This window comes from Tachysurus vachellii, chromosome 11 (assembly GCF_030014155.1).
Source record: "Tachysurus vachellii isolate PV-2020 chromosome 11, HZAU_Pvac_v1, whole genome shotgun sequence".
Classification (NCBI taxonomy): domain Eukaryota; kingdom Metazoa; phylum Chordata; class Actinopteri; order Siluriformes; family Bagridae; genus Tachysurus; species Tachysurus vachellii.
In genome coordinates, this window is record NC_083470.1 from 21721930 (window position 1) to 21741565 (window position 19636).

Consider the following 19636-nt stretch of genomic DNA (forward strand, 5'->3'; position numbering starts at 1 on the left):
GGCTGCCTTTTTGTTAGCCGCAGAAAATTTCACTGGAGGATTTCAAATAGAAGCAAAACGAATCTGTATTGCCGGCTGTAGCTGATAAATGAAACTAGCAGCTGCTTTGAGCCAGCAGATGGCCACCTAATAAATGTTGCCATCTGACCAGTGAGGAAAAAATGTATCTGTTAAAAAAAACCTTGTACAATTCTATTTATTTAAACAATGGCATTGTCATACAGACCCTAAGCCAAGAAAGTAACTGGCTCTTTGTGAAATCACTTTCACTATCACTTTCCTCTGTGTCTTGATTGGATATTTTCAAACTTTCTTCCCCTATTCTCCCCAATTTGCTTTTGCCATTTCCCAACCACTAGCTAACTCTCCACTGAGATATGTATGTAAAGGCAGCCACCACATCTTTCTCTCGCTGTGTCACAGGCCAGAGTAACACAGTCAGAGGAAAGTGCCCTGCCTTCCACGGCATGCATGAGCTCAAAGTCGCCCACGATTGTTGCTGTGATTGTTAGGAAAGAGAGTATGTCATCCCTCCCACCCAGAGAGCACAGCCAATTTTACTCTTGACTCTCTTGATTTGTTTTTCAGCTGAATGTCATTAGTTGCTATAGAGCATGAAAGGTAAAAAAAAAAAACTTAATTTATGTTGATTCTAGATTCTTTACATCATAAAACTTGCCATTTTAACAGCCATGTGTAGACCATTTTCAGGGTTGCTAAGTGCTAAGGCAATTGACTGTAAAGGGAAAGATTATGCCAAAATAATACCATATACTATAAAAAAAAAAAAGCATAGACCATGAATGATGTCAAGAATTAATAATAATGTCTTCTTCAAACCAGTTTCAGAGCATTATTTCATATGTAAATTTCCCACCAGGTCCATCTGTAATTTCTCAGTGTTTATGCATGTTACATAACACCTCTTTACATGTCCACATTCTAAGGGTAGAAATCAATACTGAGTTATAATCAGTATTATAAAGAGATGCTAAATGACACCCCAATTCTGTGCTGAATCAAGACCTCAAATTATTATTGACAACATAATAAAATGTCATATTCTCTCTCGCTCTCTCCAAACCCCAGTTTGTTTGCAACAAAGGTAGAAATTCAGTGTGTGTGGAGGAAGAGTGAGTCTCCAGGCGAGCTTCCCAGTGCGGATAGTTATGTAACACTAACAAAGCAAAAGGCTCAGATTCCAAACAGCCACATTTTATTACTACAACACAACCAGCGGCGTTTCTCCTTTAATGTATGAAGAACAGAGTCACCTGAACAGTCCCATATGCAGCCTCACTTCCCTCATATCCACACATTCAAAAACATGAGCATGAACATTCTGCATGCTCTGCTAAGAGAACACTTAGCCATTCTTCTCCTGAATTGGAGTCTCGCTCGTCTGTAATTAAATACTATCTTTCTTTCTAGCAGAGCTCTCTATTTATAACCCCCAATCTTTCCACACCTACATCCTCCCCCTCTATCAATCCTGTCTTCCGCCTACCCCACTGTTTCTGGAAGGCTGTGGGGTCAGGTTGTGTGTGTGTGTGTGTGTGTGTGTGTGTGTGTGTGTGTGAAAGAGAGAGAGTGAGAGAGAGTGAGAGTGCGAGTGAGTGAGAGAGAGAGAGAGAGAGAGAGCGAGAGAGAAATACAAAGTACAACGTGAAGTACGGAGGACACCCACACACAGAGTCGATACTATGCTTCAGATGGAAGTTTGGAGGTCACACAGGAAGACCAGGGAGGAGCATGAGAGACTTCACTTGAAGAGGAAAGTGGGAGTAGTGAAACAGAAAGAGAGAGGGAAAAGGAGAGAGAAAGAGAGAGAGAAAAATTATGTACAGGAAGACTAAAGAAGGGGTAGACACATCAATGTAGACAAAGAAGAAAAAGTGAATGTGTGTCTGAGAGAGAAAGAGAGAGAGAGAGAGAGAGAGAGAGAGAGAGAGAGAGAGAGAGAGAGAGAGAGAGTGAGTATATCTAAGTGTGGGTGTATGTGTATGTGATTGTGTGGGTGTTTCTCTCTCTTACACACACATTTACTTTATCTCTCTCTGTGTATATGCATGTGTTTGTAAGTGTGAGTGTGTGTGAGTGGGGGGAGAGAGAGAGAGAGAGAGAGAGAGAGAGAGAGAGAGAGAGAGAGAGAGAGAGAAATGGATGTAAATTCAAGTGAGGATTCAGAAAGGTGACGTGATTTTCAATGAATTGCAGATGATAGATGGTATGGAGAGCAGTGCCAGTGTGTGGAAGCTTCTGCAAGTTCAAAAAAAAAGGAACTATGCACAGGCATAGCTGGATGGGCAAAAAAAGAGAAGCAACACAGCACATAAAGGATAAAAGCATGCAAATAATAGTGTTTTGAAAGCAGGAGGAAGTCAAACAGAAAGTCAGAAAGACAGTCAGTCAGAGAGACAAACAAAAACCAGGCATGTTTTCTTTCATCAATTCTCCAAAAGTCTTCAAAGGGGAAGATCCTAATATTTTACTTAATGAAATGTTCACTTTTTGCGGTACGAGACAATTTCAGATTTGAAAATGTAAGTTGAGTACTCTTTAGGGTTACTAGGTCAGCAAGTGAAACTGGCTTGTGAAAAAAAAACTGTGAGGTCTATAGTCAGTAACTCGGTTAGGTTGCTTCAAAAAATAAATAAAAGGAGCTATGTCAAGAAGCAGCTTTTTTATTATAGGAGTCAGTCGCTCTGTTTGTGTCAAAGAACACACCCCCATGTTCAATGTTCAAGACTATCATTACGCACTCAATACAAATCACACTCCATTACTTTTACAATTCAAGTGACCTACAAAAATGTGTGCTCTCTGCTGATACAGGCATTACCATGCTCCAACACACACTGCTCCTGCTGCTGGCTACTCAGTGGCTGTGGATATCAATGTTCAGAACAGGCGAGTGTCAGGCATTTCACCAGCTAATCACAATGCCATGGCCTTAAATATACCACAAACTTTCATCCATGCAACATGTTAGCCTGCTCATTTACATCAAGTTTGTGAGTTACTGAATGGAAATCTGTCTGATGTGCTGCAACCACATCCACTAGCTTTAAAAACTACTGCAGCTGCCTGGGCCACAATGTGTTGAAACTCTATTAACTATTTATCAAGCTTCATAAAACACTGAGGTAATACATTCCAAAAGGTCATAGTTTAATCTCTGCGGCTTTCACGATACGCCCGTATCAAACTCATTTATCAAGAACAGCAGAGAGATTTTAAATGTACATGTGGGAAAATGTCTTCAGGGGCTGAAGCTCAAATTGGTAGTGGTCTTAAACAGAGCTGATAACAAGTAAATTAAGCACTGATGATGACAAAATGATTAATAAAAAAAAGAAGATTTTATAGAGTAAAGATTTTATAGTTAATCGAAAGCTTAACCATAAAATGGAAATCAGTTTAATGAATACAAGTCACGCTGTGGTTAGTTAAATGTCGTCACTTGCATTTCCTTTTCATCTGCAATCTGCATGTCCTTTTCCATTTTGTGCCCAGCAGATTGTACAAGCGATGCGCAATTCTTCATGAATACAGAATGATGTTTAAAATTAGATTGAGGCTAACTAGCTAAATGATTTCAGCGTTGATTTGCAGAAAGGGATCCACACTTTTAACTTTCATTCCCTTAGACAAAGGTCTTAGATACATATATTTTTTTTCTGCATCAGTGAATCATTACCTGTTCTTTCACACCAATCAGCCAATTGTGGTAGAAGATAAATGCTTCAGTTATTGTTGATGGGCTTGTCTGAGTATTTTAGAAACTGCTGATCTCCTGTGAATGAGGCAGGTGGGCTACAAGAAGATTCCACTCCTGTCTGTTCAAAACAGGCTACAAAGGGCACAGGACCAATGATATTAGACTGGTAAAGACAGGAAAGATGCCACGTCATTCTTCTCAGGCGTACAGGCATTCATAATGAAGTGAAACTACAATGTATGCCACTAAACATAATAGATGTTTTTTGTTTCTTACTAATAATATGAATAAGCTTGAAAAATATGGAGAACTTAATAAAAAACTGTTATTTTTAACTGTGACTTCATGAGAAAACCCTTGGGCTGAGAATGCTCCTTAGAAAAGTTGCCTTATGGCCCTGAATGCATGTTTGTGTTTACACAACCATCCTGTCTGTCATTTTACATACAGTCCCTCACAGCCCTTCACTCCACATCCTGATAACATACTAATGCATCAACTTAGCACTCATAAGAGCTTATCAAGAAGCAAACAGGACAGTAGCTGCACTTGTGACAATATACATAAATCATTAGGAGCTGGATTTTGCATGTTTACAGTATTATATAGTGCGCTTGAAAGTGATGTCAAGAACACTCTTGTAAAACTGGGGTGGGCTCAAAGAGTAAAATAAATCATTCAAATCATTTTCAGCTCTATTATCAGATAGAGATTTAATCATGACATATTTTTAGAAATCACCCAATTTACCTTTAACCATCTTTTCAGATAAAACTTCTGTTTTGAAGCTACCAGGGACCTGTAGAGACACAACTGGACAAAACAAGCATTTTCTGCCCTTTACAGTTGATTTAGAATATTTAGAAAAGCGTTATAATCCTTTACATGATTTTTGCACTGTGTTACACAATATACTAGTTGTTATATAATGCTATCTGAGTGACGGTGAATGTTAAGGCTGATTATCCAACTTAAAGAGAAGAGCATTATTAACAATAACAGGACAAATATGGCACCTGGTAGTGTTTAGGGAAATATCTGTTAAATGCATGTGGTCAGAAGTCCAAAAAAGTACTGCCCACATTATTACCGGATGGATAACTAATGAGGTCCTTATCCTCCTTGTTTCTAACAGCCATGCCAGCCAATAGCTTTCAACAAGGGCACATGGCAGAATCTAGCACACTGCTTGCTTCTGACACATGGCTGGTGGTTTTGAAAAGATGTGCTCTCGTGTATTTTAAAGGAGACAGCTGCTGACTTTACCTACTCGGGCTGACGACAAAAAATAGACCAAAAAAAAAAAGTTGCACTGCAATAAGTGGCTAATGTTGCAGACTCAGAAGTTAAGTTATATAAGAAGTATGAAAAGTAAATAAGTGGTAAGAGTAAAATTTGTATAACGCCAGATGAACAAAGCTAATCGCGCCTATGCTAAAAATAATTGCTTAGTCACTTATTTAAAAAAAAAAGAGAAAGAGAAACAACACCCACTTCTTCCCCCTTTATTTACCCCTCTGTCTTCTCTTCCATCTCTGCTTTGTTCAATTCTTTCTCTCTCTTTCTTTCTCCTCCCACAAATATTTCTCTCGTTCTCTGTGCTGTCTCTCGCCCACTGAGCTCGCACAGTTCCCTCGGCAACCGATCTCCTCCATGCATGAGAGAAACGCATAATAAAAAGACTAATAGAGTGAGAGAGAAAACTAGAGAGGGAGAGAGAAAGAGAGAGATACGCTAATATTATCAAACCTTTCATATTCAACAGTTTAGGAAGCCAAGAGACACCATCAACTCAAACACATAGCAGTCTGCTCCCTGCCATGTGTGTGTGTGTGTGTGTGTGTGTGTGTGTGTGTCCGTCCAACTGTCCATCATCATCATTGACGAATTTGGATATTTCTCATATGACTCAAATTAATTAGTGGGCATTTTGTATCTGATAAAACACACACCAAGGGCTTTCATCAAAGCTTTAAAATTGGCTACTGGGAATTTGTGTTTGAATTAAGTACTGTTTTTATGTTAATTAAACTGTGAGCTGGGTTACTATCAGAATGATAGAATTACATAAACCGCAGAAATGACAAACAGGAGTATTAGAAACAAGCAAATTAATAAAACGCACAGTACAAATAGTGCACAAATGTCAGTAGCCATATACAGCAGCAACAGACCTGCTGGCTCATGGCTCAGCAAGGTTACATGACAAATGTGTGATTTTTACATCAGCAAGCTGCTGAAGCAGCAGATAGATGTGTAAAATGGCACCTGCAGTAAATACTACTGAATATCTTCTTTAAAGGTTGAAGCTTAATTTATTTGTCTTCGCATATGGATGCAACAACTGTAAACTAATGTTTTTGCTTGAGTCAGAAATACATTTTGCTTTGAATGAAATCGAGGTGGGAAGAGGAATTGGTTGAGAGTGACAAATCATAGCTGTGGGAACATGTGTCTTATTCGCACCCCCAAAGTGAACTGCGAGTAGATGTAGCCTGAGAGTGGGAGATAGGAAAGAGTGAGCGTGCCACTCCTGTGAGCTTGTGAACAGCTTTGTGTGCTCTCATATCACAACACCTCACACACTCTGTTAACAGAAATCTCTGTTCTGCATGGGTTTCCTCCAGGTTCTCCGGTTTCCTCCCACCTACCAAAAACTGATGTGGATTGCTAGATTACCCCACAGTATGAATGTGTATGTTTGGAGGTGTGTGTGTGTGTTAGTGTGTATATGTGTGTGTGTTTATCCCAGTACTAAACTTTTACTAAACCTAATAGTCAAGAGCTAAACTGGTAAGAGAAAAGATCCAGAGCAAATTAGTTTGAAGGACAATGGCATTGAGTGCAATATGCAAACATAAAAACTTTAGAATACAATTTACTACACAGATTATACTTTCTTTTTCTGTATTTTGCAGTCATGCATTTTTGTAACTTACAGAGAAAAATAATTCAGTTAAAACTAGAACTGTAGCTGCCGGCTAACGGTAGAAAATGTGGGAATTTTCATTACTTAAAAGTAATTGTGTGTGTGTGTAGAGAAATTACCCTGGGTTCATTCATTCATTTTCTACCGCTTATCCGAACTATCTCGGGTCACGGGGAGCCTGTGCCTATCTCAGGCGTCATCAGGCATCAAGGCAGGATACACCCTGGACGGAGTGCCAACCCAACACAGGGCACCCACACACTCATTACGAACAATTTTCCAGAGATGCCAATCAACCTACCATGCATGTCTTTGGACCGGGGGAGGAAACCGGAGTACCCGGAGGAAACCCCCGAGGCACGGGGAGAACATGCAAACTCCACACACACAAGGCGGAGGCGGGAATTGAACCCCCAACCCTGGAGGTGTGAGGCAAACATGCTAACCACTAAGCCACCGTGCCTTACCCTGGGTTGGTTGTAAAAATCTTTAGTCTGGAGGTAAATGGTGCTCGTACATAATCTGAAATTACTTGATGGTTCAGATTATCTACGTTTATGTCTGTGTGAGTGGGGAGGTTATTAAAAAAAAATAGCTGTGATGTTACTCGCTGGTTACTTGCTGCATACTTCTATTAGCACCAGTGATGTGGAGCATCATCTCTGCACCTGCATTCGATCCACTAAAGCTTGAACTATTCATGGTTGGCAACAAAAACAACACACGGGACTCAATCAACTAACATACTCTAATCTCTTCCACCAAATATAAGGATCACGATGATTATGGTAATGAACGAATAAGGCAATTTAATATTAATTTGATTATGATGCATCTGTATTACGAGATATAAATACTGATTATCGACTAGAAAGCATCTGATGCTGTTGTTACGCAACTGACTTTTGAAAGACATGAATGAGTAATCTATCTCAGAGCTCTGAGAGGTGAGGAGGATGATATCTCTCTATAACTCCCACGCACACACACATACACACACACAAACAGATAAGTGTCTGTGGGTGGGAAGAAGGGAGGGTGGGGGAGCTTCGAACCCTCCAAATTGCCAGAGGGAAATCTTCTGTTTCCACAGCAACAGCATTATTCACACCACACTTCGGTTTGCAGAGTGAAAAAGGACATAAACATTTTTAGACTCTCAATAGGCCAAAGTGGAAAATGTAATAAAGTAATGGACAAACATTAACACTCTCTACTTTGAATACAAAAGCATACAGCATAGACCATACAGTAAGTGAAGAAAGGCCTTTTTGTCAGCCTTACGGATAATGGATAATAAAACACTCTGGTCAAGTTATTTAATAATACATTACATTAATGTTTGATCATTGATTAAAAGATTGATGTGTTTATGTGTGCTCACCTAGCTTTAGAAACCTGTGTCACTTTTATTATGTCCTCAGTGAGAGTGAGTTTCAAAATGAAAAATATCTTGTTTGCACCAATCACTGACCATTTACTGTGCAAAGGAACAAATGACCACTCATCGAAAACTGGATATATTGTTATTATTATATTTATTTTGAATCATGCGAATGACAATTTGATATTCATCCTCTGCATCAAACTGTGAAGGAAACAGTCAAATGGGCCAAAAAAACCTGAAACGGCTCAAGCAGACATTTGCCAGACACTTGCCAATCCCCAACGGCTAGCTAATGTCCCCCATCAAAAAACAGCTACCAAACAGGCAGGGTGAAGGCTAGCACATGTTTACTCTGAAACACATGAAACCCATAATATTGTCTTGAACTACAGCTACATACAAACACAGACACACATATTTCTCTAGTGTCGCTCTGACTGACAGAAGAGAGAGTATTGCCAATTTTTATATATGGAGTTTTTTTTCTCATAACTCCATCTAAAGGATTTCTCTCACACACGGGTGTTGATTTTTACAACAGAAGTGAATGGGATATGTTTTGGGATATGTAAATTCAGGGGTAACAGTTCCTGTAGAACCCAGGCAGCACTTACACATTCACAAAGTGGCACTGTGTGGATTAGTGAGTTACAGAGAAAATAGATAAATAAAAACAGAATGAGTTTGACCACAGGGCAGACTTTAATGCTTTCTGAGAACAGTCAGTGTTGCTCATGTGACTTCAGTTACATCAGGACACACAATACATACTGTACTCATGTTTTGTTCTAAGTGCTTTTGTTAGTTATAAATGATGAGACAAAGCATTAAAGAGTTTCCAGTAGCCTGCAAGTCATACCACACTCATTATGATTGGTTGTGTCATTTAGTCGACAGACACATGAGCGTGGTGAACCTGCTTTCAGCATAATTAGAGGAAATGTCTAGGATTTTGCCAATAGATATATATTTTTTTGTACGGGCTATGCGAAGTATGGCCAAAATATCAATCACAGGTGCTTCAGGATGGTGAAAGTGCATGCTGATAGAAAGGACTTGAATGACTGAATGGCTTATATGATAAAAAAAAGTCACAGATCTTGTTACCAAAAAGAAATGGGGAGAAAATGAAATATGCTCTGACACTAGTGATAAAACACAGTGTTTGGGATTCACTGTTAAACAGTCTGTGATGTAAATCTGGTTGTCCACATCCACTCTCCAAACAAAAACTGAGAATAGCAGTGAGTGGGAGGAAAAGAAAGGAGGGACAGTGTTAAAAATAGAAGAGCCACGAGTTAGCAGAGAGCCTATAGTCAAAATGCTGACGATATAAGCTTCCCCATGTGGAGACGCTGAGGATAATTCTTTAAGCTCCGCTAATGCCTGTGCCACACTAGAGGATAATCAGGCTGATCGTAAGGCCAAGTACCCCCTGACGGCAATCAGAATAGCTTTCCAGATGTTAGGTTGCTCTTAAAATATCATCTTCCTAAATTATATTGTGATGTGTTGTGTGTAAAATTTGATCTAAATCTTTTCAATCTACTCCAATCATGACCACCACAAACATTCATGATTAAATTACATGTAAATTACGTGTCCTGTAGTGTTTTGAGTGAAAACACAATATTTATATCACGTAAAAAAGAAGTCTAACTGTGTAAATAACAACAATGCTGAATCACCATCCTCCAAGTTCATTTAGTTCACCTGACATGACTTTTTATCATTGTTCATAGAGTTCTGGGAGTTGGGAACACTGATCAGTCCTTGTGAGTATAATCTGTAAGTTTGCCAGGTTTTAATTAAATCTCTAATCTTTTTATGTAGGGATTTGTTTCAAGATGTTCATCTCATGATATCTTTGGTGTCTTACATTCTTAACTTTGATAAGAATTGTATAAAGGGTGCTATCTCACTTAGTTCAAATATATGAATCTGTACCAGCATCAGGCTTGTTTGCGGAAGGGTGTCATCGTTGTGGGTTTGTCTTCACACTTATTCCTTCTGAAGTCATCAATCTGCATTCTATGATCAAAGACAAAATAGAACACTAACTGTGGGTTTGGTGGAAAAATCAAGCATGGTTACAAACAAAAGAACCAAATCCTCAATGCTAAGTATGATGCAGGATGTATGATGATCCTAAACCGCAGGAATTACCAGAAGATTTTAAATAACTGCTTCTGTCATTAAGCTACAACTGGGTTGTGGCTCGATCTTTCAGCAGGCAAATGACCAAAATCCACAGAGTGACCACAGAATGAAGCTTATGACCTGAACTTTGAAAACTTGTGAAGTGAGTTCACAAGAGAGGACCGTGAAAGATCTCGTCTCACATATCCACATACAACACCCTTGTGCCACACTTAAATGCTCCCATACTGTTTTTATGTTGTACAGTATGTGTTTCACTGTGTACAGGTGAACCTATAGAGAGACAGTTTATGCATTGTAGGAAGAAGACAACATTGTACTTCTTTGTTGAAATTGATCGGTGTATTTGTGTTGCCGCACAGAGCAGGAGTTATGGGTAAATGTTGCATGCAGAGGCCCACTGATGAGATGATATGCAACCCTCCAGAATCTAAACAGCGTGATACAAGCATCTATGGTGCCGTGCACGAAACCAGACTTTGTTTGTTGCAAACCTAGAAACATGATGAGACATTGTGACCCCCCCGTGTGAACCACAGGATTTATCAAGGCTTTTACTGTAACACTCTCAGTATAATTCTTTAATCTAATGGTGAATCGCTCTGATGCAGTGTTTTAACGAGCACAGAGTAGCTAGTGATGAACAGAAATATTCTTCACAGTGGTGCAATGCACCTCTGTGTCGTTACTATAATATGCATTACTCTCTCAGATTCAGGAAGCAGTTGCAATACACAATTCAACTGATTACAGAACACAATATGTATTCGGTCCTCAAACACCAAATCTCACAGCTGAAACGTTGATTGATTCGGGTCAAGGGGAGAAACATGATGTGCTACATTAGAAACATATACTCATTTGTTTCTGTTATTCTATGTTCCGTTATTAATGCATTTGACTGCATTATGTAATGCTACCTTTCTGCGTAATATATTTTTTTTAAATGTCACCTGACTTTTTCATCCACTGCCCAGTTTCGGTGAGCCTGTACCAAGTGTAGCCTCAGATTCAAGTTCATGGCTGAAAGTAGTGAAACCTGAAGTTGTCTTCTGCTGTTGTAGTCCATACACACACAAGGTTGTGGATTCTGAGATGCTTGTGTTTGGAAGTTTACTTTAGTCTTTCTGTCAGCTTAATCCACTTTCTCTTTTGACCACTCATTTTAACAACACACTTCCACTCACGGCAGAGTTAATGGGTTAAACCTCTGCACCTGTATCTACACCTGTATCTGTATGCTGCTGCTGCATGATTGGCTGACATAGGAGATTGGCAATAATTATATGAATAAGCATGGTATTGTGTAAGTGTACACAGAATACTGCAAATATAATTAAATAGCAATTATAATGCACGCAAGCATTACTCAATACCAGGAACAGATTTTGAAGTCTCCACATGTCATTTTTAAGTCAACTTTGTGAGGAGTTTAAATATATGTAAAATACCTGTTAGCAATCGTACAAAAGAGAGAGAGAGAAAGAGAGAGAGAGAGATTCAGTCAAGAGTGCTGCATCTCTTCTGATCTTGAACGACTCGGCCCCAGATATTAATGAAGTGCTTAGAAATGTATTCAAAAGGGAAAGTGATGAGTAATAAAAATTGCTGCATTTCCATTCCCATTTCCATCCCATTTCCAGGCTATATTTTTGTTACCACAGGGTGCTACATTACCTGCATGTAATACTTTTGTAAGTTAATAGTTTTGGCACAAAAAAGTGCTCACTGCACCATTTAGCTTAATCCAGTGATTATTTAACCAAGTGGTCAAAAGTAATAAGTGCAACAAGCAGTAAAAGTCCACTAGGAAAGAAATCAAGCTGCCCTATGCTTGCTCTATGAACAAAAATTCAGTAGAGTCGGAGAAGCTGACAGGGTAGTTAATGACAGGGTTTTTAACTGGAATATACTGGAGCAGAGTTTTTTATTGAGATAATTGAGATTGTTTAAAAATAGTTCTTGTGTTATAACAAAGTATATCAAATGCATTTCCACAAACAAAAGCAATGTATAGACAGTGTGTCTATCTTGTACAGAGCCATTTCCTATTGTAAGATATACCGCACAGATTAGGAGAGGAAAAGTGTGATTGTGGAGCAGATAAAGCTCATACAGCAAAAATGCACGTGCACCATTATGACTGTCTTTCTTACACAAGTCTTTTGTGAGATTTTTGAGATGTTGTTAGGCTGAAGCCTTTCAAGTGAACCCGTTGTACCAAACAAAAGTATGTCTGAAACAATTCCAAGCAAGCTTCTAGACTGTGTGCTGGACGACTGCATGTTGTCAACTTGCAACTGCCTAGAATATACAATTTACATAATCTATTCCCTAAAATCTAGAAGACACATAATGCACAAACCCCATAGTATGGTGTATGGAGTATGGAATTTTGAGGACACATGGTTAGTTTGGTTATTTGCCAGACATTCAGAACAGCAGGTGTTTAACAGCAGAACTGCTGCACATCAAAAGGATTCACATTAATGTTACTATAAGCTAAATGAAGTATGAAAAGTTGAAAGATAATTAAAATGATTTAGTCAGTAGATGCCAGAATCACATTGGCAATACTTGTCAGAAGAAAGATGAAAGAAATAAATTAAAGGCAAATGTGTCCATAGAACTGAGTGCAAATTTAAGACCAAACGGCCAAAAACTCAAAGAACAAAGCAAAGCTCATACATAGAAAACAGAGATACTGAAATAACAAAAATAAATATGGAAACAAGACAAAGCAAAGACAGTTAACAAAGTTAACTGAGAACTTTATATACAGATGACGCTAGATGCGTAACGGGAGAAAGATCAATCACATGGGAGTTTGAGCAGCTGAACTTGTAAGAGGGTGTGATTGGCAACTGAGGATTCTGGCAGATGTGGTTTTGACACCACCGACTGAGAGAGAGAGAGAGAGAGAGAGAGAGAGAGAGACAGAGAGAGAGAGAGAGAGAGAGAGAGAGAGAGGATGCCGGATGGGCGTGCTGTGGAGCCTGTGTCATCAGTAGCAGTTAAAAGCAAACCACAGGTCAATAATTAGCACTGTCAGAATTACCATGACCTTCTGCTGACGAGCTAAGAGAAGAAGAGTGATACTAGGACTTGCAAAGACACAGGAGAAAAAGGAAGACAAATCTAGATGAGAAAGGAGGAGCAGAAAAGAAGAAGAGATTTAAGTAAGGTCAGGAAAGGGAGGAGCAAAAACAAAGCTGGAATAGTACTGTATATGTGGAAAAGAGAGCGACCTTTTCCCAGCATGCTTCACTCTAAAAGTGAAACGGTGGGACACAGGCTGATTCTCCATCTGTTATCAGCAGTGTCAGAGAGAAGGAGGGAGTAGAGGGTTCAGGTAGAGAAAAGTGACTCTAATACAGGACAGATGGCATGAAACACAGAGAGATGAATAAATGGGGAAGTAAAGATTGAGTGCTACTAAAAATTTGATTGAAATTTTTGGTGCAACTAACTCACTCTTGTGCCATGCTAATTATATTTGTTTATTTGTTACATTTCCATATACATATATATATATATATATATATATATATATATATATATATATATATATATATATATATATATATATATATATATCACCCAGAAGCAAAAAAATAAATAAAATTACAGGGACATAAGCAATATGAGCACAAGGACATGAAGCACGAAATGCTGCTTGCTGCAAGGAAAGGAAAGCAGACTGAAGACGGTTCTAAAATAAGAATACTCTACAAGACACAATGATACTTGCCTATGCGTACAATAATCCAAATTTCATCCCTACAACTACAATTTTAACATACTTTAACTGACAAGTGCTGCCGTGTTACATAAGTGGTTTCTTATTTTCCTTTCTCATTTTTACTAATAGGCTTATGCAACACCACATTTCATTACAAAAGATTAATAGAATATGATTACAGACACAAACGAATGCACACATAAACAAAGATCTGTGATCTCTGTACTACTGATCCAGCTCCACAGCGTTTGACACCTACATAAAGAACTATTATGTGTTACCTACTAATGACTAACGCGCCTCGTGGGAGTACAGGGACTAGAGGAGGGGGCGAACACGTGTAATAATGTATGTGTAATGAGCGTGATGCACAAAGGTGTGAATGAATATTAATCTTGATTTTACATAGCTGTCTTTGAATATAAATGGGATAATATATTCTGTGTGGTAAATATAAAATAAATGGCTTATAAATGTTACCAGTTTCCGTTTACTAGCAAAAGAATTAGTCAGGTTAAGCAATCAAAAATAGCTAGTAAAATTTGTTTATTTACTTTGCAGGTTGCAGTACAATGACTCTGCATCAACCATCACGGTTTTGGTAGCAGGTGCAATTTATCCAATTTATGTATATGCATTTATTTTCGTAAATTATTTACAACCGATCAACGACTTTCTGTCATGAATGGCTGAATGTTATGAATTTTACTGGGCTGATAAATGAAGTGATGGGGGAAAAAAGTTTAGAGATTAATGGACAAAGAAGCACACAGTCATTCTCGACTTCAAGTTAAAAATCAAGTCTTATTTGTTTAAAGTCTGAGAAACTATTTAAAAATGCTTATGTTAAGTGACACAAAATTAAACATAACCAATTTTAATCCACCTATTAAACAAAAATGATGAAGTCAAAGACAAAGCAAATTCCACTCAGCTACCATAGAAAGTAAGACTTCTAATATTTTTAATATTAATATTCACTCACTCACTTCCAGTATGCACTTTATCCTGGTCCAATCTGGAGCCTATCCTGGGAACGCACTGTGCCTGAGGCAGGACTAGTCTCTGAACGGGACACCACCAATCACAGGTACAGTACACTATCAAGCTGGAACAGGTTTGAGGATCTTAGCTCAAATGGAAGGAAATCATAATACTACCGTAAACAAAGACCGTTGTGTGCTTTCAATTTTAAGGCAACATTAAGCACACTGAAATTCATATACATGGCCGATAGTATTTCCTGCCTTTTCAGAATTTCCTCTCAACTCCAAATTATACTCTCAAATTTCAAACAATGGGCTACTTTCGTTAGTCTTTAAAGTGTGTATCTCTTTGCAAAAGCCAAATTGAATTAAAGTTTTATGCCGTAACTACAAAATGATAGTGAACTAGCGTGTGTAACTAGCAGGAGGACTTCAAATCCCAAAATCCCTTTGATAAGAATGTGACGTAATAAACATAATAAACCTAAGCAATTAATACTTGATGGTATATTCCATATATAAAAGTGAACCAAGTTATACAAATGATATGATATCAAATTGATGAAGTCGAATTTTTGTCTTCTTAGTAGATGAAATCGTAAATATAAATATACACAAACTAAAAGGCAAACATTTTCCCAAATGTAACACATTTACTGAGGTAGACCTGAAGTCGTTTATTTCAACAATCAAAATCTCTTAAATGGTTGAACCACAATGAAGAATCAAGAAACTCTTGAGAGGACACTATGGCGCTGAGATGCAGCTGGCTGCAATAAGAGTGCAAACATAATTATATGAGCTGGGCTGAGAAGGCTGCTTACTGTGGCAAGCAGGAAGACACATGCTGAGGTTCATTCTCTCTAGTTGCTCCTTTCATTACATTTTACCCAAGGCCACAGGAAAGCGATGGCAAACACTGTTACCTTTTAGTGAATAAGGCAGGGAGACGAAGGAGGATGAAAATGATTTATCAAGAACAGAGTAGGCATAGAGTTGGACCCAAATGTCAGTTATTTGCTATATTGTACAGGCCCTAATACACATTCGTCACATTAATACACTCTCTTTACACATGTATCATTCCCATGCATGATTTATTTTTACTTCACACATTTGCTTTACAAACCTTGTGAGAATTTTCTTTTGAAATAATTATGAATGCAGCTAATCAAAGCTGTGCTGCTCGTAATTATAATGCTAACATTAAGCTTTTTTAGGGTGGGGGACAGGAGCTGTCAAAAAATTTGAGATGTTTGAGGGGACATTTGGTCCCCACCAAGATATAAAAACATGCCCACTCTCTCTCTCTCCCCCTCTCTCACACACACAAATTCCTCACGACCCTATACAACAAATCAGCGTTCTCGTTTAGCACTCCCACACAGCAAAGGCAGATAGTCCCTTGCTGTATTGCTTCATGCAGCACACACTCACATTCACACACACACACAAAATATAACAGAGCAGCCCACACAGTGACTAGCTATACATCGAAGAAAATCATACCCAATGAAATTAGTGGAAAGCTGGATTAGAGCCTCCAAGTTTCCTTATACAGCATCATATATGCAGTGGATTTGAAAAGCAAAGTAGTGGCCATTATTATTGTAGAATGTATTGTAGTTTGGTTGTACTGTCTTAAACCTGACAGGCAGTCACCAATCAGGCCTCTCCTACCTTGTACTTCCAGAAAATGTCTGACCTGTTCACCGATGCCGTGTTTCTTAGACGTTATTATATACGACAAAGCAACCAGAGGCTAATTAACATGGATAGGATAAGATCTACTTACTGTCTCCGTAGAGCAGATGTGCTGTTTGTTCCAATGCTATCATTCCTCTCTAGCCTTCCCCTCTCCTTCTCCACAGGAGCTGAACCACACGATAGGCCTCGGCTCAGCCGGGTGTGGGTCCTCCGGGCCGGGCCGGGAACCGTAGATGATGGTACGTTACTGCCGCTGTTATTGTGGACACTGCTGGAGTTGTGGTTTGTCAAAGACGACGGTCCACTGGACTTTGTCGTGTTCTGTTCATGATTGTGGTCCTGTGTGGAGATGTCAGCACCAGGTTTCCTGTCTAAGCGGAGGTCCTGGTTCTCCTGGTTGACTCGGTCGAGCTGCGTCTCGAGTTCCTCTATTCGTCGGCGTTGAGTCTCCAGCAGCTTGGCCTGGCTCTCAATTATATTATTGAGCTCCAGGAGGTACTCCACAGCCCGGCTTGGGCTGTCTGGGTTTGACTCCATGACCCAAGCTTTGGTGCCAGAGGCAAGGTCACTCTTAAAAAGTGTAATTTTCAGTCCCCCCCCACTGAATTAGTCAAGTGGGGGGGTAAATAAATTAAAGAATTATTATTGGATAAACAAGAGAGTGGTTTTGATAGAGTTAGTAATAGACAACCACTATGAATGTTCAACTACACTGACTACTGTTACAGTCCAGGTCATTGTAGGTGTTGATGCCTTAAGGCATTTTGGAGACTCGCAGTAATATCTGGTGTCTTCAGTTTAGATGAACAGAGTCAATAGTGGGTTTCATATCTTCTTAAGATTGTTACTTGACAAAAACTATACGGAGGAATGTAGGCAGGGTGAAAATATAAAAAATACAAAATAAATGGGCTATTATTGCCCCCATCAGCACAGATATCCATTTAAGTCTGAAGAAGTGAGAAGAATAAAGACATGTTGAGAATTCCTGCTATAACACAGACAAAGTGAAATGATCAGGAAAAGTCAGTCCACCATTTTGAGCTTTGCTGCAGATTCCCACAGACAGGTAAGAGTTCAGAGGAGGGAATCAACAAAAAACAACACTAATGTCTCTCAATACGCCTTCAACCTTTGGTTTCTTGTTTGTTTTTTTAACTTTATTAAATCATTTAATGTCTTGAGAAACTGAATGTCAGTTCGAACACGAATAAACGAGAAGAAAGTGTCGAAAAACAATAATACTGCGTAAATAAGTCATTTTAATCACAAAAAAAAACCCAAAGCGAATATATTTTTTATTTACATTGTACGTTTTAAGTGTCCTGTTTAAAATGATGGATACTTAGGAGGGGGTAAACAGGCTAAAAACAACGTACTAGGGTTTACTTACAGTGTTTTATTTCTCCTCTTCAACCCATGGTTTAAGTTCACGGTTGTTTGCTGCGCGCGAGCAATGAGCAAAGAATGCGACCGTTATTTATTTATTTATTTTTCAATCCAGCGCGCGCTTCCCGCCCTTTTCCTCTCAGGTAACTCGCGTTGGAATCATGTGTCTTCATAAATGCTTTGATTTATTCTTGTTCCTGAAGAATGGAGTCTAAAGAAATGACACAAATGGGCGTCGAATCGACATGATCAAAAGTTCTGTCGGTCAGTCGGCGAGTCGGACGCGAATTTGTATATCACAAACCATTTTCTTCGCATCTCTTCCTGACACTCACCTCACTCGTAGTTCACACCCGTGTGTGTTTTTGCTAAACGCTACACACACACACACACACACACACACTCGCACTGCGGAGAACAGAAAACAGACACCACGCTAATAACGCAGTCCCTCAGCGTCACGATGCACGAGGCTACTTCACAGGTGCGTCCTACCTACGCGCGCGTGCCGCTCCTGTTGGTCATGCTGTGAAGTGGCGGGAACATCATCAAACAGCCCCCACAAAGAATCCCCAAGTTACAAGTAGACACAAAGAAGTCTGTCAGCTGATAATCTCATAAAAATCACGTTGGAATATATTCCAAACACAGTCGTCCAGTGCTGTGATGGACAATGAAGTGTAGTGATGCTCTTTCTCCCTCTCTCTCTCTCTCTCTCTCTCTCTCTGCCTCTCTCTCTGTCTCAATGCCTTCCTCCCTCCCCACTCGATGGAGCACCATATACCAATGAAATCCTTTACAAAGTGTCTTTCTCTCTCTCTCTCTCTCTCTCTCTCTCTCTCTCTCTCTCTCTCTCTCTCTCCATCTCTCTCCAGTAAAGTGGTACTGTCATAGACAACTGTACTTTATTCACAATACACACATAACCATGGAAGAGAATTCCAACCTCAAACATTATAGATATCTACTTGAAATATCTGTGATGTATATAGTGATTTTTGTGTTATTTGTTTGTTGTATTGTTGTTATTCATGTGAAAAGAGTACCATGTGTACCGTGCTGACATCACTAGGGAACACTGCTAGCAGAAACAAACACCATCCAGACTATTGACCTTTAGCTCCAATATACAATACAATAGAGTCTTGTCTCGAGCACCATTTCCCAAGTGTTCATACTAATGAGAAATTTAAGTTCATTCATACCACAGCACTGTACATTATATTCATTAATTATTTATAATTTTCCACCATATTTTCCCTAAATGCCCTTTAAGTTCTATCTTTATTTGATTGGATCTTGGTTTTTTTTGTGTGTGTGTGTGTGTGTTAATTGGCTCTGTTTTTATAGCAAGGACAGTCATAATTGCTGACACAAATTTGCCACCCTGCAGTGATCTGGCATCCCCTCCAGCTTGTATCCCCGCTTTATGCCCAATGTTTTTCCAGAAATGTGGCTCCATCATCACAGCACTGAAAGTAACCTGAGCTCAGGATTAAACTGAGAAACCTGTAACTGTGAGATGAAACACTACCTGCTATACCACCGCATTGTCCATAGAAAACACAGATAAATAAACTATAAAATGTAAAGGGGACTGGAATACAGCATGGCA

At 39.1% G+C, this 19636-nt stretch overlaps 1 protein-coding gene across 8 annotated transcripts in view; it reads right to left on the bottom strand.

Moving 5' to 3' along the window:
- Window positions 1-18705, bottom strand: part of iqsec2b (IQ motif and Sec7 domain ArfGEF 2b) — a 43524-nt gene extending 24819 nt beyond the window's left edge. For 2 of the 8 annotated variants that reach the window (XM_060881779.1, XM_060881778.1), the window contains exon 1: window positions 16721-18705. In XM_060881779.1, coding sequence (XP_060737762.1) covers window positions 16721-17169 — 449 coding nt within the window. In that variant the 5' untranslated portion in view covers window positions 17170-18705. The remainder of the gene's footprint in view (window positions 1-16720) is intronic. The other 6 variants (XM_060881782.1, XM_060881783.1, XM_060881776.1 and 3 more) reach the window with 5 other exon arrangements.
- Window positions 18706-19636: the final 931 nt, after the last annotated feature.